Genomic DNA, 16,541 nt, shown 5'->3' on the forward strand with positions numbered 1-16,541 from the left:
ATCTAGTAAACAGTCATAGCCTCAAAATGGCTGAGGTGTTACGTATAAGTGTAGAGTACAATCGAAGAGCTGCTATTATCGAAAGTGATCGCTCTGGGCATTATATTTCGAAATAGTTCGATTCTTCGGGTACGCCACAGATCAACTGTTTACAATATTGTGGCTAAGTATAATGATTTGGAGAAGTGTGGGGAAGGTTTCGCTGACCCGGCGAGGAAATCTCATTTAAGGAAACGCATGCTTGTCCAGATTTAAGCGCCGCACCCTGCATTCACTTTTTTATTTTGATCGCAGTCGAACTTTCACGGCCATTGCTATATGTGACAAGAGGAGTGCACTAACCTTGAAGGGCAGAGGCAGGAACTTGTATGGTGAGCACTCGGGGGTGGCTATCATTTGATCCAGCTTGTGGGGGAAGAGTTATTTGAACTGGAACAGTCTTGTTGGCATCTGCAATAATTGCTGCGGTAGGAGCTGGATTTGCTGCAGCCGCGGGATTTGAAGTTCCTTGCTGTGGTGGATTTGAGTTTCCCTGAAAATGATTGTTTCCTATTGGACAGAGATGACACAAGTTAGACAGAGGTTTCCCAAGGGTATCACCATGCTTACTCAATTCTAGCTTTAAAAAAAATTAAAGACATTGATATTTAAAATCTTGGGACAATAAACCACACCTTGTTGATACATAAAAATGATTTACAATTGTAATGAAAACGCCAAACCTATGGTGCCGAAGGACACAGTTCAAGACATACTATTTTAAAAACTCATATATATGTGTGGATAGTTTCTCATAGGGTCATTAGATGGCTGCACTGTAATACTATGTAGTATACTATGGTAGTGTAAATTATGAATTACCAGTACCCCATGAATATTTAACTTGCTCAACAAAATGCTGCACTTTGTGTTGCAGTGGCTTATTTGGTTACGATGCTTGGCCAGTTCTTTCCATATGGCTTTGTAACTTCAGGAGCACGTGCCTAATTATTTCAATTTCTTCTGGCGGTAAGAAGGTGCAGCAAAGCCAGCATCAAAAAAGTGTGGCGCAATAAGAAAATGCACAACTTTGAACATTGTGGACAAGGTGAGGGTCTTTGAGAAGTTGGAAGCTGCGTTCCCTGTCGCTAGTTTCGTCCATGAGTTTGCTACAGCTAAACAGACTTGTGTCTCAACTGAATAAGGAGAAGGGAAAAATGAAGGAATTCCTTCTCAAGTTTGATGTCAATGCCCAGGACGTCAACTGGAAGCCTCAGAGAACACTTCAGGTGCTGCCAGAAGATGGAAGCTGTGAGAAAGCATCCTTTGGTGCTGTGCTCATCAGGGATCAAGTGGTGAAGGAAATCGTGGGGGCACTGACATGTGGCACAAAAACATTCCACACACACTAACACACAGAGGACTGCAATGCAAGTAATGGTTACTTATGGAAGTTTAGGAAGAGATATTATTTTGGTGATAAGCCTTGTGGGGTCATGAGTGCTGAGAGTGATGCAGGTGAACCACTTGGGATGAAACTACAAGCACTGTTGGTTGAATATGATTTGCAATTATGTCAAATGAATGAGGGTGATCTGAAAAGTTCTCAGCTTGATGATGAAAATGACAGTATATGTTTCCAAAAAAGTTTTATTTTTCAACATAATCGCCTTTAATACTAATGTTTCATCCAGTGGTCTTCAAGTGCCTTTATTCCATCTCTGTAGCGTTCTTCCAGAAGTGCTGCAAAGTACTCAACTACAACCACAACTACTTCTTGATTGGACAAAAAACATTGACCACAGATGATAATGTTGAGTTTTTTGAAGAGGTGGAAGGAGGTCTGAGGGAGCTGAATCCATGAAAAGGGTGGATGTCCACAGTGCAGTTCATAGTTGTGCAAATCCCTCAATTTTCACATCGCCAAAACACTTTTGCGGCCAGGGGCACTGTCCCGATGGATAACAGTTTTTTACCTTTGCAGGTCAATTCTGCTTTCAGGAATTTTTACGTCCAGTTTCATTAGAAGTTAAGAATAGTATTCCCCAGTCATTGTTCAACCTGTTTCAAGACAGCCAACCGACAAATTCCTTTTATATCCCAAGAAATTGACAACATGACCTTTCCTGCTGAGGACACCACCTCCGCCTTCTTCAGAGCTGAAAAATGCCCTCTATCCGCTGTATGGACTGTTGTTTTGATTCTGGCGTGCAATAGCTAATCCATGTTTTCTCTATTTTTATGCATCGATGCAGAAAATAACGCTTGTTTTTCTTAAAACATGCCAAGCACTGTTTGGAAAGTGTTGTCCAAATGCTTTTTTGATCTATGGCGAGCACAGCGGTACTCATGATGGCATGCTAAACTTTGTCATGTGCAATTCCTTATTCAAAATGTGACCGATGTGTTCTCACGATATCTCCTACACATTTTCAGGAATTTCACACAACTTCGTGCACCGATCTTCCAAAATCATATCGTGCACTATTCCCATGATTTCCGGTGCGTGGTTGCACTTTCCGAACGTCCTTAATGTGGATGATCATCTCAGAGGCTTTAATGACTCTGCTTTAACTCGGACTCCCCTTTCTTCGCAGTGGATATTTATGGAGAACAGTTACATATACATTCCTCAAATGAATTCAAATTTTGGCATTAACCCTTTGCACTCTGGTGCTTTTTTTCTCGATTGCCTTCGTCTACTCGGGATCCAATTTTTAAACAACCCAAATTTACTAAGCTTGGCACTAGAATGAAAAACTGGAGTTTCTTTTCATACAAACATATTTATTTGGATTTTTTGACATAATTATTGATAAATTAATTGATAAACCATAATTTAAACTTTATAGTTTTTCATGGTATGATATTTTTGGAAGCATTCACCAACATGAAGACCTGGTTTACATTCACATGTCTCACAGATATATATCGTCTCTCTTCTTCCTCCTTTGATTTCTCGGTTAGAGCAAACCGCACAATCTTTATGTTTTTTGTTAGGGTGAGGTGTGATTATATGGAGTTTTCCATCTAAACGTTGCTCTATGTTTGTGGATGGTAATCTAACCCTGGAAGTTTGTGTACCATCTCGTAATTCTCCAAAGAGATCGTGTACTAGTTTCCTCACAAATTTCACATGCAAGATCGGTTTTTCATTTTTTCTTTGTTGGCATTCTTTGTAAAATATATATGAATTTACATCACTAACCTCAAGCCCCCAGAAAAATAATTTACGCCACCATTTTAGAGTCTTACTCATGAAACAGTACGTGCTTGTGTAATGATCAGCTGTTTCAACTCCCTCCATAAACTTTGTATAGTTTGTCACAACCTTGGGTTTGAAAACTATTTCATTCCCACCACCACTAACTCTCCTTTCCACAGACTCAGTCTCTGCAGTGTCTCACCTACAGAGCATTGTGACTATCCTCTTGTCTCTCCATGCAAGGAGCATTACATTTTCATCCCTGTAAGCCACTATCTCTCCTTTCTTTAGCTTTGAATGTTTGATCACAGGTGAATTATCTTTCCTATTGAGCATTATTGTCCCAGTCAAGTGTGTTTTTTTCCTTTAGCAATTCACTTGCAAGAGTGACACTAGTGTAATACCTGTCAGTGAAGAAATGAAAGCCTTGAGAACCAGATACTGAGTTTTTCAATCTTTCATGCAGTTCTAAAACTATTCTGCTAGTAAAAGGGAGATCAGGTCTCACCAATGTTTCAGTTGTTATTCCACCATAATAAGGGACAAATGAATGCACGCCACCACATTTGGAATCTCAGAGGACATATAGACGAATACCCCATTTTGTTGGCTTTTTAGGATTATACGTGATGAAGTGTATCTTTCCCTTGAAACCAACAACAGCCTCATCAACAGAAATCTCCCTTCCAGGGCAGAATCTCTCCCTAAATTTCATTTCAAGGTATGACAAGAAGCAGCTTACCTTCTCGGTTCTTGTTCTCAAATCTTTACTTGACTTTTGATCATTTTTCAAGTGTAAAATCCAAAATATTTGCAAGAACCTTCCTCTTTTGAAAACAGCTCGAAAAAATGGTATATGAGACTCAAAATCCGTGGACCAATAACTCTGTAAGTTAGGGTGATTCAATACACCCATATTTAGTATTACGCCAAGAAAAGCCTTCATTTCCGCAATCGTCACATCTTTCCAATTATTACAAGTGGATCGCTGCGATAGTTCTTTCTGGCTAATTTTATGCCTAGCATACTCGTTAGTTTCTTCCGTTATATTTTGTATCAATGTGTCTGTAAAAAACAACTGAAAAAACTCTATAGGTGTGGCACATTCAGAAGGAACTCGAGGTCCAACACGAAACTGACCAGTGGAGAAGGGGATTCTGCTAGGCTCGTGGTCATTCACAGATACAGCATTCCACTTCTCTTTTTCTGGTTTTCTACTATAAACACTAATTTCACTGGGCCTTATGCCCGGATGCACAATGCTATCACCTATATCTCTACCACCATCACTTGAATAAACAATTGTGTGTCTTCGTTTTGTCTGTATGAATTCAACATCACTGTCACTACATTCACCCTGATCTTTGGACGTTTTCTTTTCCATAGTTCCACTTGGACCAGCGACTGGTTCATCATCTCCAAACGCATTCTCAGATAACTCACTTTCGTCACTACTATATTTGTCAATAAATCCGTCAGTTCTTCGTCGCTACTTTCTAATTCTTTGGAATACTTATCCATTGTGAGGAGGTGAAAATCGTTCAGAATGAGCAACTACTAGCTGGCAAACCATTCGTCCAACTAAAGGGAAAGCATCTGTTGTAAGAGAACCCTGTGTCATCAGGGAAAACATCTGCGTTATGCTTCTATAAATGTAAGCAAACCTCGGGGACATAGATAAGGAAGGTTCTTTACCACAGGAGGATGATGCAACCTCAAAAAAGCACGACAAAGAAAAGGTGCTAGGGTTCGAGTTACTATGAATCAATCACTTTAGTCTTGGACACTCCTCAAACAATGATGATGCAACCCCAAAATAGCATGACTCCAGGTAAAGGGCTAAGGTTTGTGTTTTACTATGAATATAATAGATCACATCTTGGACCCTCCTACTCAAGATTCCTGACTATGCAATAGATAGGAAGAGAGCAGGCAGAATCTTTGATGAGACAGCGGACACTAGGAAGAAAAGGAAATTAAAGAGTCCAAACTAGAAAGCAATGAACTACAGAACAGCTGACTGAGGTAAATTTACATCTGGCGATCTTTTTTCAGACACTGATAATATCTCAAAGACATTGCTTTACATTTAGCTGACTTCTAAGTAATGAAGGGCAAACAATGCAAATGAAAAAGAACTTGCAACACAGTAAATAGATAACAACAAACATCTGCATAGGTGGTGACATCCTTTGGAGACGACATTTATGTCGATACTATTCATTTATAAAACAAGCCATGCTTTTAATTAAGCTTTACTTTACTTGTCCTTTCATGCAGATGATGACAAGTTATTGGAAAAATAGACAAAAATCCCAATTCCCCTCGTGGTGAAACTCCATGTCTGGTATTACTCGACATACAAGCTGCTGCCGTTGCTAACCGTGTCAAGTCATACTCGATATCCGAGTGCAAAAGGTTAAACCTTCTTGCACTAAGAATTTTATCACTGCACGATACTTAATTTTGTTCCCTTTCACAAAACACACCCATTGCAACTGATACAAATGGCTGCCTACAGCAAACTGCTAAAATGGAATGGCTTGTAATTTCACATGGTGTCTACTCAGTTGTGCAAACACGCGAGAAAAAAAACATGTGAGTAGTGATACCATCTATGGGCACAATATCAGTGAGGAAGGAGGTTTCTATGCCTCCGTACGACAGTGCAGATGGTAGCTGTAAGTTGAAAGTGGTTGTTGTGGGGAAAGTTTGCAGAAACACTAGGAAAGTGCACCGAGCTAAAAGGTAAAAATGTTAAAAATAAAAAAATCCACCCTAAGTAATTGGTTTTTCTGTTTTTTCATTAGAACTTGCTGAATCACCCCTGTTATTCATATCTACTTACGGAATAGCTCCAAAAAACCATGTGATCTACTATTTAACCCATGACATTTTCACACACCATAAATATCAAATTTTTCATGCACATATATTCAATTTCCAGTTACAGAAAAAAACATCGACCCTTAAAATTATACCACTGACCAATGAATTGTGAAACTCTGGCCTCCTGATTCATAATGAAATTGTGGTGGTCGAGTTTCACCACAGGAGGGCACTAAACTCAGTTTTGCTGAGTGACTCCGACCCCCTCCCCGCCCCCCAAACCTGGGAATATTGAGAGCACAGCCAGGGGAAGCAAAGAAGACCTGAATGACCTGATTGGCTCCCAGGCGTCACTGCTGTCGAATGGGCACCAGTGGCGGTGGTGGTGACAGTGGTGGTGGCTGTGTTGACCAGAGGTGGTGGCGGAGTCGGGTGGTGGTGGTGGTGGGCAACGGTGGTGCCAGGAGTGACCACTGGAGGCTGGGGCTCTGGTGCCTCAGGGTTCAGGTCAATTGCCTTTGAGGACAGCAGCTTGTTCTCCCAAATGTGTCGCAATTCTATGAGCACCTGCTCATCCACACCATCGTCTAGGAACAGCTCACGGACACCAGCTATCACGTCCTCCATCACGCTCCTGTACACCTTCAACTGAACAATTGGATACACTCACTATAGAGCTGTGGCCAGGGATCACAGATGTTGAAGGACAAAATTAATCAACCCGATATAATTTGTTTTCCTATTTTATCCTCAAGACTTATTGAACAACCCAAATATTAAAGTGGATACATGTATATGCAGTGACTTTATAAAAGTTATACACTTGGATAAACAAGAACATTTCAGCAAACATTTTAATTCAATGTTTTAACTGAATGCAAGTATTTATGATTAAATTTTTGAAATATAAGTAATTACAGTAAAATGCTTTCCATACGGAAAAACCAGTGCCAAAATTCCAATTGAAATTCAAAATTATAATTTAGGGAAATCCAAGTAACAATACTTTTATTAACACTTTAATTCCCAATACTTCCTTCCTCCCTTCATCCCATTCAACATCCCTATCCTATTCCTGCCCTTCCCTCGTTTGCCCAACATTCTCCCCTCTATTACAGTCACACATTCCCCACAAATTTGAGCCAGAAACCATTGAATACATACCCTCCCCCTCCCCTGGCCCACCGATAGGTTGCTGCACCAGTACTCAACTTACCCCCTCTCCCTTACTCCCCTCTTGGAGTCAGGCTATTTCAGTTGGAAAATTTTTCACGCATGTCACCTGACAATGACGCACAGTATTGAAACCATGGTCGTGTTAAGTAGTAAATCTTTATGTGGAAGTGCAAAGTTTCTTTTTTTACCCTCTCCATGGATTAATGTGAAATACTGGATGTTATTTTTACCCCAGATGATCAGTACTGCCTAGTTTGACTCTGACATATTTAGATCATTACATTTACTTGTATATCATATTTATTATTCAATTGAAGAATGTTATCATTGAGCTCATCACTGTTATGCAACCTGAATATATTGTTGCTCGCTTCTGCGATGCTGAAACAGATGCATGGGAGATATCAAATAAACTAGATCTTATTTTATCACAACTGATCATAACAAATCAGGGTGGAACTTAAGAGGATATGTAATTGGGTGGAGTATAAAGTTGGTGGGGTGGCATGGCATGGCAAAAATACGTGAACCAAGACACAAATCGTTACCTCATTTGCCTGATTTGGATCGATCAGATTTCCATCTCTTCCCCAAGCTCAAAATTTTCCTCAGTGGATGGAGATTCTCTTCAAATAAAGACCTAACAGCCAAAGCAGATGAGTATTTTGTAGGCCTGAAGGAATCTAATTTTCGAAATGGGATCAAGACATTAAAACATCACTGGACCAAGTGCATTATACAGGGAGACTAAATTGAAAAATTAAAAAGATAAGCAGCGGTGAGCCATTTAATTCTGAGGATTTTTCAAATTACCCTAGCATATTTTCAAATGCAGCAAGAGTGCGTTTTGATGAGAATGAAATACACACATGCCCGAACACATACACTTGTGGCAACATCGACTCTTTCCCAATCTGTACAAGCATTTAGATCCAATAGGAAGGGACAAAATTTGTGACATCTCCAAATACTGCATCCGTCATAGAGATGGATAAACATTTAAGTGAATCCTATCCGTTACACAGCATGATGATTCAGAACAGTGGCATTGGAAATATTAAGGGTCTATCTAAGACTATTTTCCAGTCAAAAAGGAAGGTAGTGTATAGCTGGGCACCTAGTGAAATAATTATTGCCAAAGCAGGATCAACTTTTTCGGAAAGGAGTCTGAAGCCTAAGAGGATGTCCAAAATACTATCTTTAAATTTCAATCTTTGAACAGACATTATCAAATACTAATATCATTATAGCTAAGTTCATCATAACTTTTGCAACTATATGATGATATTATACATTTAATAAACGATTTATCCTTTGCCTCCACTATTTTCAAGTATATTCTCCACATGTATGGTTGTGGAAATATTTCAGCATTGTGCTAGGTTTTTTTATAATGTAAAAGAAGACTAGATGATAATAGAGAAGGGTAACGCGTCTCAAAATTTTCACTTCGGAAAATGGATTATTCCTAAAATGCAAATGGAACGTAAAATATAGAGCCAATGCATATATAAAAATAATAATTGGAAACAATGGTAAAATGGCAGACTTTTGTTAAGTGAACAGATAAGAATACTGTATATAGAACTTGTTCTCCACGACTTTTTCAATTTGCCAATAAAAGGTTAACTTTGTTTTTTATCCTCATGCTTTGGAATTATATAGATGAACACTTTCAGTACTTATGCATATTTCTCATTATCAAGCTTACTTATACAGTTTTCGGTCACCTTCTTGAATTGACTTTAATAAATTTACTCCAATCGCAAGTAAACAATAAGACTAAGTTGAATTGGCTAAGCAATGACTTGAAACAATTCAATCATTACACAAAAATGGTGCTGAACATCATAATATTTCCCACATTTCCATGATTCTTATCGCACACATTCTTCACGTTCTCACAACACTTGATGATTCTTAAAAAAATCACTCATTCTTTGAATGTCCTGATTGTCAAGGTTCTTAGATGAAACCTTTCTCATTTCTCAAGTGATTCTAATCTTTTCATTAATTTTCAATTGTGAATGAAAGACATTAAGCAGACATAAATCATAGAGCTCAAGCAGAAGAATCATTCATAATGAATGAGTCATTCCTGAAAGACATCTTTCTAGAGAGAATGTCATTTTTTCACTCAAATCTTGTTCACTTTTGCAAAGAATTCTACACACTCCATGGTTTACTAACTTCCATCGAGTTAATTAAAAAGTTATCGGCCGGAGTTCAAATAGTTGCGCATCATTCGAAATCCTTTGAGGGTCAACAAAGAAATGTAAAAATGATAATGTTAAAAAAATATTTCAAATAATTCTCAAAATACAGAGTCATCGCTAGATGCATCAGAAAAAGATACATGTGTCCTGAATATACGTACATGCCATTTTTGAAGGAGAGATGACTATATTAAACATTGCTGAAGTTATGCACTTTTTCTAGCTTTATCACGGCGACAATAGCTCTTTTTTCTAATAACGATGAAGAATATAAACGAACGTCTGCCTCAGCTGCCTGGTTTTCCCACTTCAGATATGTGTGTGATCTCAAATTTTAAGCGACTACCTCACAAATGGCTGTTTGCTAAAGGCATACTGATGGGAAATTAATTTTATTCTGCCTTTATTGAGCGAAGGAAATGTTTTAACTGAATTGGTTATTTTGAAGAAGGAACAGAGAGTGGACCACCACTTGAACACTCCGATAAAAGGGATGGATCAGAACTTCATCTTAGCAAAGGAAAGAAGATAGTGCCAAAATTATAGCAGTGGAATATCCGTAAGTACATAGTTGGAATTTCAATGAATTTCCTAGTCCCATGAAGTCTAAACCAGCCACCGTTTCTATGTGATTACGCAAACTCGTGGACCACATAATCTAGGCAAGTCGGTGGTACATAATTTCTTCAATTATCAACGGCCAAAAGAATTTAGTACCAACAAATTTCACTATCCATACTTGCACACTCATATTCATTCACATCTTTTCACAATTAAAAATTTTAACTTCCAAGCTCAATGAATTTCATTTAAAATTGTACGTGGCATGTGTGCATACTTTCTACCAACACCATCAAATAATAATGAGATATTGTCCATGGAAGCTTGGAAATCCTCAACGTCTTTTATGGTGATCTGGAGTTCTAAAACAAGAACGTAAATATGTATGCTGGGATCTCAGTCAAAAAAGGGGAGTTAGGACGCTTATAAAACAAAAGAAATTGTTATTGAACGTATTTTTGCTTCATATTGCAGCAAAATGTAGTAATTAGAATTGCTTAGTGACTCAATGGTTTAATGGATATTGGAGGGAAAAATACATGGGTGATAAACATCTCCACAGCCATTCATTGTGTTTACGGATGAACACCCCAGACAGATGAACACAGAGGGATGAAGATACAAATGGTTGCATCTTTCGTTACACTAACAATTCACTCCTTATGGCTCATGGACATTCAAATAGAACTAGTGGACACGCTGGAAACCTAGGAAAGATGCAAGCGATTGCAACTGACACCAAAGATGAGGACAAGCAACCATAAGGAGGAAGAAATAGCTTGTACATATTTTCTGATTTATTGCGTAATTTAGCTGTCAAGAATGCAATTTAAAATTTAAAACAATTCAGACAGGTAGGAATGAGCCAAGGTGGAATCCTGAATCATTAACTTAATTAACAGTGATTAAGTAACCATAAATGCTAAGTAGAAGTCTAAGGATACAGGAGTGGAGATGGATAAAGGAAGATACATGAACAAAGACAGTGAAAAGTAAAAGTTTTACACAAAAAAGAGAATTGCCTGGATGCAACAAGGAAATAACCTGACTATACGAGAAACAAGCAAATGTATTAGGGGGAGCTAGAAGAGATTCAAAGCCTGAAATAAAATGTAAAAGAACTCAAAGAGTAAAGAGATTAGGTGAGCCAGCTTATAAACGCTAATGGAGTGCTTTGCACACAAGATTAGGTCAGGTCCAGAAATAATAGATGGCAAGATGGGAAAGTAAGAGATTTCCTTCACATAATTAGTATTTAAGAAGGAGGAATTTTGCGCAGGCTCATTCAGGTAATTCTATTTTTCATCCTTGAAAAGAGTGAAGGCTTAGCATATCAGGACTACAGGGTAGTAGTTTTAATTTCAAATGCGAGGATTGAAAGATTTCCAATAAAAAATTCATAGATTCCCTTAAGCCACAAGATAACCTTTCCCCCTCTGAGAGACAAGCTCTCAGACGTTTAGCGTCAAACAAAGACATTATAATCACAACAGCGGACAAAGGGTCATCCATCGTCGTGTTAAACAAAGAAGACTATAACGCTGAGGCATTTCGCCAATTAAATGACCTTTCTTGCTATGCTCCCCTGCCCCAAGATGCAAACCCTTCATACCAAAAGGATATTCTCTCTTTTCTTTCCAATTTCGGTCCCAAAGAAGGTCTCTCCCCCAAAGATATATCCATTCTTTCGCCACCTAATCCTAAGACCCCCCATTTCTATTTGCTACCCAAAATCCACTAAACTAATAACCCCGGACGCCCTATTGTCTCCAGCATCAACTCACCCACTGAACGAATCTCCGCATTAATAGACCACCACCTTCAACCAATAGCCACTTCACTCCCTTCTTACATCAAAGACTCGCACCACTTTCTGGAACGTCTACATTCTATCCCAATTCCACACAACACGGCCATTCTCATGGCCACGATAGACATTACATCTCTGTACACCTCCATTCCCCACAAAGAAGGCTTAGCAGCCCTGAAACATTACTTCTCCCTACGATCCACACCACACACCCCATCCACAGATTTCCTCATCGAACTCAGCCAAATCGTTCTCACCAAATATGCCTTTCAATTCAATGACAAAATATATTTACAAATAAAAGGCACTGCAATGGGCACGCGTATGGCTCCTACATATGCCAATCTTTTAATGGGTTAACTAGAACACGACTTCCTGCAACAACAAACCCTCAAACCACTCTTCTGGGCCTGCTATTTCGATGATATTTTCCTCCTTTGGTCCAACGGACACGAAACTTTATCTTCTTTTATTTCCTCTATCAACTCCTCCTCAGTATCGTTCACTTCTATATCCAATTCGAATATCACTTTCCTAGATATCGACATTCACCTCCAAAGCATTATGTTCTACACCTCAGTCCACATTAAACCAACTAATAAGCTACAATATCTTCATTTCGACAGCTGCCATCCACCCCATACAAAGCGCTCCATCCCATTCTCATTCTCAATCCATGGCTTCCGTCTCTGCAACAACACCCCCTCCCAACAGAAATACTTGGACCAGCTGCATGAATCCCTCAGAAAATGTGGGTACCCTAAAAACTACTAAATAGTAAAATCCTCAAACCGTCAACCCAATACACTCCCCTCCCCAAACCAAACCACCCAAAATGCCCTAATCTTGTCACCACTTTCTTCCCCGGAACACACAAAATTAAACATCTAATCCGTGACCTCTTCCCAATTGTCAATAACACTCAGTCCACATCACTTTTATTCCCACATTGTCCCTCTGTTTTGTTTAAACACCCGTCGAACTTGCGAGACATCTTCAAGTCCACAAAACCAACTGCGAGCACCCCCGTCTCTCCCACCCCTATCCGCACCATGCAACCGCCCACGCTGCAAATGCTGTCTTCTTCTAAGACCCTCCCCCTCACTCAGTACCAACTCCCAACCACTCGCCACCTGTACCTCAAAAAATATTTTATATCGCCTCTCCTGTAACTTCTGCCCTGCCTTCTACGTGGGCGAATGCACGACCGCACTCTCCCTCCGTATGAATAACCACCGATATTCCACCAAATCTCCCACCTTTCTAAATTATCCCATCCCTACTCACACTGCTCCCCACAATCAATCTTTTGATGACTGCTTCTCCTTTTCGGTGATTGAAATCCTTCCTAAATCTGCTAGTATAATAGAGGTGAGAACCTGCGAGATGGCGCATATCTGGGTGGCCCAATCATTCAAACCGCCCGCACTGAACCAAGCCCACTGAATGCATCATATGGCTGCCTACATATCCCCCCCATCCCCTTGTTCATTTCCTATTGGTCCCTTACCTCTCCTTCCCCCACCTCTCCCCTGCACACGTCCTCTCCGCTCTTCCCCGAGAACGCCATTCTGAAGACGACAGCCGAGCTGTCAAAACGTCAAATGACATATTGTGAGTGTCCTTTCTTTGTTTCTCTATATTGTACAAATCTTCATCCGTGTTTATATATATATATATATATATATATATATATATATATATATATATATATATATATATATATATATATATATATATAAGGGCAGTATTTTGGAGGAAAATGGGTGCAGTGGAAGGAGAATAACTGTGACTAAAAGAAGAAGCAATGCAGAGTTGGCAAGGAATGACTAGTTTGCCAAGTTTAGACAAAAAGAAAAAGATTAGTAGGCTTCAACATGGAGCATAACTCATTATGGATATAAGTGGGGTCCCAAATGAGGCCAGAGGATGGGTATACATAGGAGGCCACTGAGGTGAGGGTATGGTGAAGAATTGAGAAAACATGTCTAAGGGAAAAGAACACATATGAAAATTTTTCAATGTGATAGCAGGAGAGAGAAAGTTGCTAGGCCAATTCTAAAGGAGGTGGCAATATTGAGAGGTAGTGGCACTGTGTAGTTTGAGAGTCACTCTGGAAGGAAATGTGGGAAGGCTTTTGGAAGGATATGGAGGACAATACAGGGTTAATAAGAGCAATGACAGCTGTTATAGGGACTACCCACAACCTGCCCTTAATAGACAGAAATACCTTTGGGATTGATGGCGAGGAATGAGTGTGCCATGAAAGAATTTGGACTGGATTGTGGTTACCGAGACTTACAAAGAAAGTGAGTTTTGCTGGGCTGTAATTTGTGATTATATGAATGTGGTATATGATAGTGTAAAAAACATATGTGAATAGAGAATGATGCAGTAAGAATCTGAAATGACCGATTGGTTATTGAGGTTTTATCATTACAAGAGATCATCCCTCCTATGGGCAGAGATCACTTGGTTCACACACTCATGGCCTTGTGTTCAAATCCTGATTCAAAAACCCAATAATACCATAGAATTTATTAAACTTGACATTTTCCAAAGGAACTATCAACACACACTCATTTAGACTTAAGAATAGCACTTGAAACTAAGCACAATAAAATGAGGATGGACTATTTTTTCCTCAATTTGCACAAAATTTCTATAACTTTTACTTTGCACAATGCCTCTTAATGATACCCAATTTAGGCAAAGAATAATCAGAATATAGTAGTACTTCATATCAAAATAGTTGGAAAAAGCCAATACTGAGAGTGCGCACATGGGCAAACATGTGCAAAAGACTCATTCCAGCAGCTGTGAGTACCAATAAGTTAAATGCCCCTGATATCAGAAATAAAAACAAACAAAAAAATTAAAAACACAAATAAAAAATCCACAAAGATGGGAATATCAATCCGGAGAAGGCTTTGGGATTTTAAACGGGAAATTAGGGATGGCAGCATGCCTGAAGCAAGCTTGTGAGGAAAGCAGTTAAGAGATGGGAAGCAGGATGAGTACAGGAAAGCATTCATTCAAAATGTATACAATGCCCAATGAATTTTCTCAAAACTTCCGTACAGGTTTCCCGAACCATTAACGTGATGCTTACAATCAACATTACCAACCCTAGGCAAAAACAGGAATATACGCTGAGAAGGAGCAAGTAATGCCCATATATCAAGGGATTACCATGCCGATTTCTTGAAGAGGATCATTGCAATCGGTGTAACTTGAAAAGCAGTTTTTCCCAGCTAAAGCTTAAACGATTTGGCTTTTTTACTTAACTTTCCTTAAGTCTGAGGAAGGGAATTTCTGAAGGAGTATCTAATGAAATGATACCTTGCCTAGATTTTAATCCACGTCTTATAGTTCACCAACCTTCACACAGTTTGCATAACAAAATCTTTTAACTTTCCTTCCACTATGAGATGGCGCGGAAGGGTTTCCGAAACAAATGCATGCAGGAGAGAGTTGACGACACCAAATTACCATTTCATTCAATCAGAAACAATCGCATAAATTACTGGTATTGACGCCTGGCACTCCCAATGCCAACTGTCAATTTTATTGCCTTCGCACATACAAGTAGGTTCCCCTTCCAGACTTAAATTATTAAAACCGAACAAAATTTCAATCGTAACTAACCTATCTTTATTAGTGTTTTATAGGAAGAATAACATTTGAAACTTTAACTCGATATGAAAGACCTGTTACATGACAAAACAAGTCTCTGATTCTCCGACGGCGTTAGAATATTCGAGCACATACCCTTAGAAAATCTGAATGAACCGTTGTTACATTCGATATAGACGTACCATTGACAATATAGACTTTGGCAAAATAAATTACGAAAATTAAAATCATTCCCCAACATCATGTTCAAACTTTCCGCGATTTGTGACAAAACCATGTTTCTATCCCCAGTACTCGTTCAACAACGGAATGCGCCCTTATTAATATTATCCTGCATAGAATTTCCAAACTTGATGGTAACAATGTGTCACAGGAAAAAGCAATATCATCCACACGATGGCAATAGTGTTAAAGACATTTATGATGTGTCATCATTTTCGCAGCCATTTCGCCCGAGATGTCGAAATACTCATTAAAACTTCACAGAAATGGTTGCAACGTATATTCGCTACTCACCACTGTCGTTTGGCTTAGAGCCATTTTAGATGTTAATCCGCTAAGGCTTCCCGTGCATAAAAGAACGCTTATTTTGGAAATGAATTACGGGTTATGGTGACCTCGCACCGGGAAGCACTTCACTCGACAACTGCAAGCCTTTATATACTCTCTTCGCCGGTTCTCGTTCCATTTTAGAGGGCGTACGAAGGCCTCCACTTCCGGTCATTTGCTCACTTCAGATAAAGAATTGAACACTCTTCGCGAAAATATTCATCTAAAACTGACGAATTAATTTTATATGAATAAATAACTTATTAAAAACCAACCGATTTATTATTTATGGGCTTATAAACGTTATCTTTATCAGTTCTAAATCTTTAGCATAAAAATTACTTAGAAAGAATAAAATCAAAAATAGCACCGAAATAAAGATTTTTTTACTTCTTTGAAAACTTTTGCGCTTTATCTGAATTTAAGGGCAACTGAAAATGTAGAACAATATTTTTATAGAATATTCTAAATGGTCTCTCTCTGGCGGATAAAATGGTTACTACTTCGAAATACTTCGTCGCTGTGTCGGCATCACGCGACGATATTGTTAACTAAGTGCTCTTGACACGACATTTTACTT

At 38.9% G+C, this 16,541-nt stretch overlaps 1 protein-coding gene across 1 annotated transcript in view; it reads right to left on the reverse strand.

The window, feature by feature from the left end:
• TfIIA-L (transcription factor IIA L) overlaps positions 1-16,177 on the reverse strand; it is a 34,214-nt gene extending 18,037 nt beyond the window's left edge. The window contains exons 1-3 of the mRNA XM_071584376.1: positions 15,929-16,177; positions 6,346-6,661; positions 343-549 (exon numbers count right to left, since the gene is read on the reverse strand). Coding sequence (XP_071440477.1) covers positions 343-549; positions 6,346-6,661; positions 15,929-15,952 — 547 coding nt within the window. The 5' untranslated portion in view covers positions 15,953-16,177. The remainder of the gene's footprint in view (positions 1-342; positions 550-6,345; positions 6,662-15,928) is intronic.
• Positions 16,178-16,541: the final 364 nt, after the last annotated feature.

This window comes from Hetaerina americana, unplaced genomic scaffold, assembly GCF_022747635.1.
Source record: "Hetaerina americana unplaced genomic scaffold, ioHetAmer1.1.p SCAF_18, whole genome shotgun sequence".
NCBI lineage: Eukaryota > Metazoa > Arthropoda > Insecta > Odonata > Calopterygidae > Hetaerina > Hetaerina americana.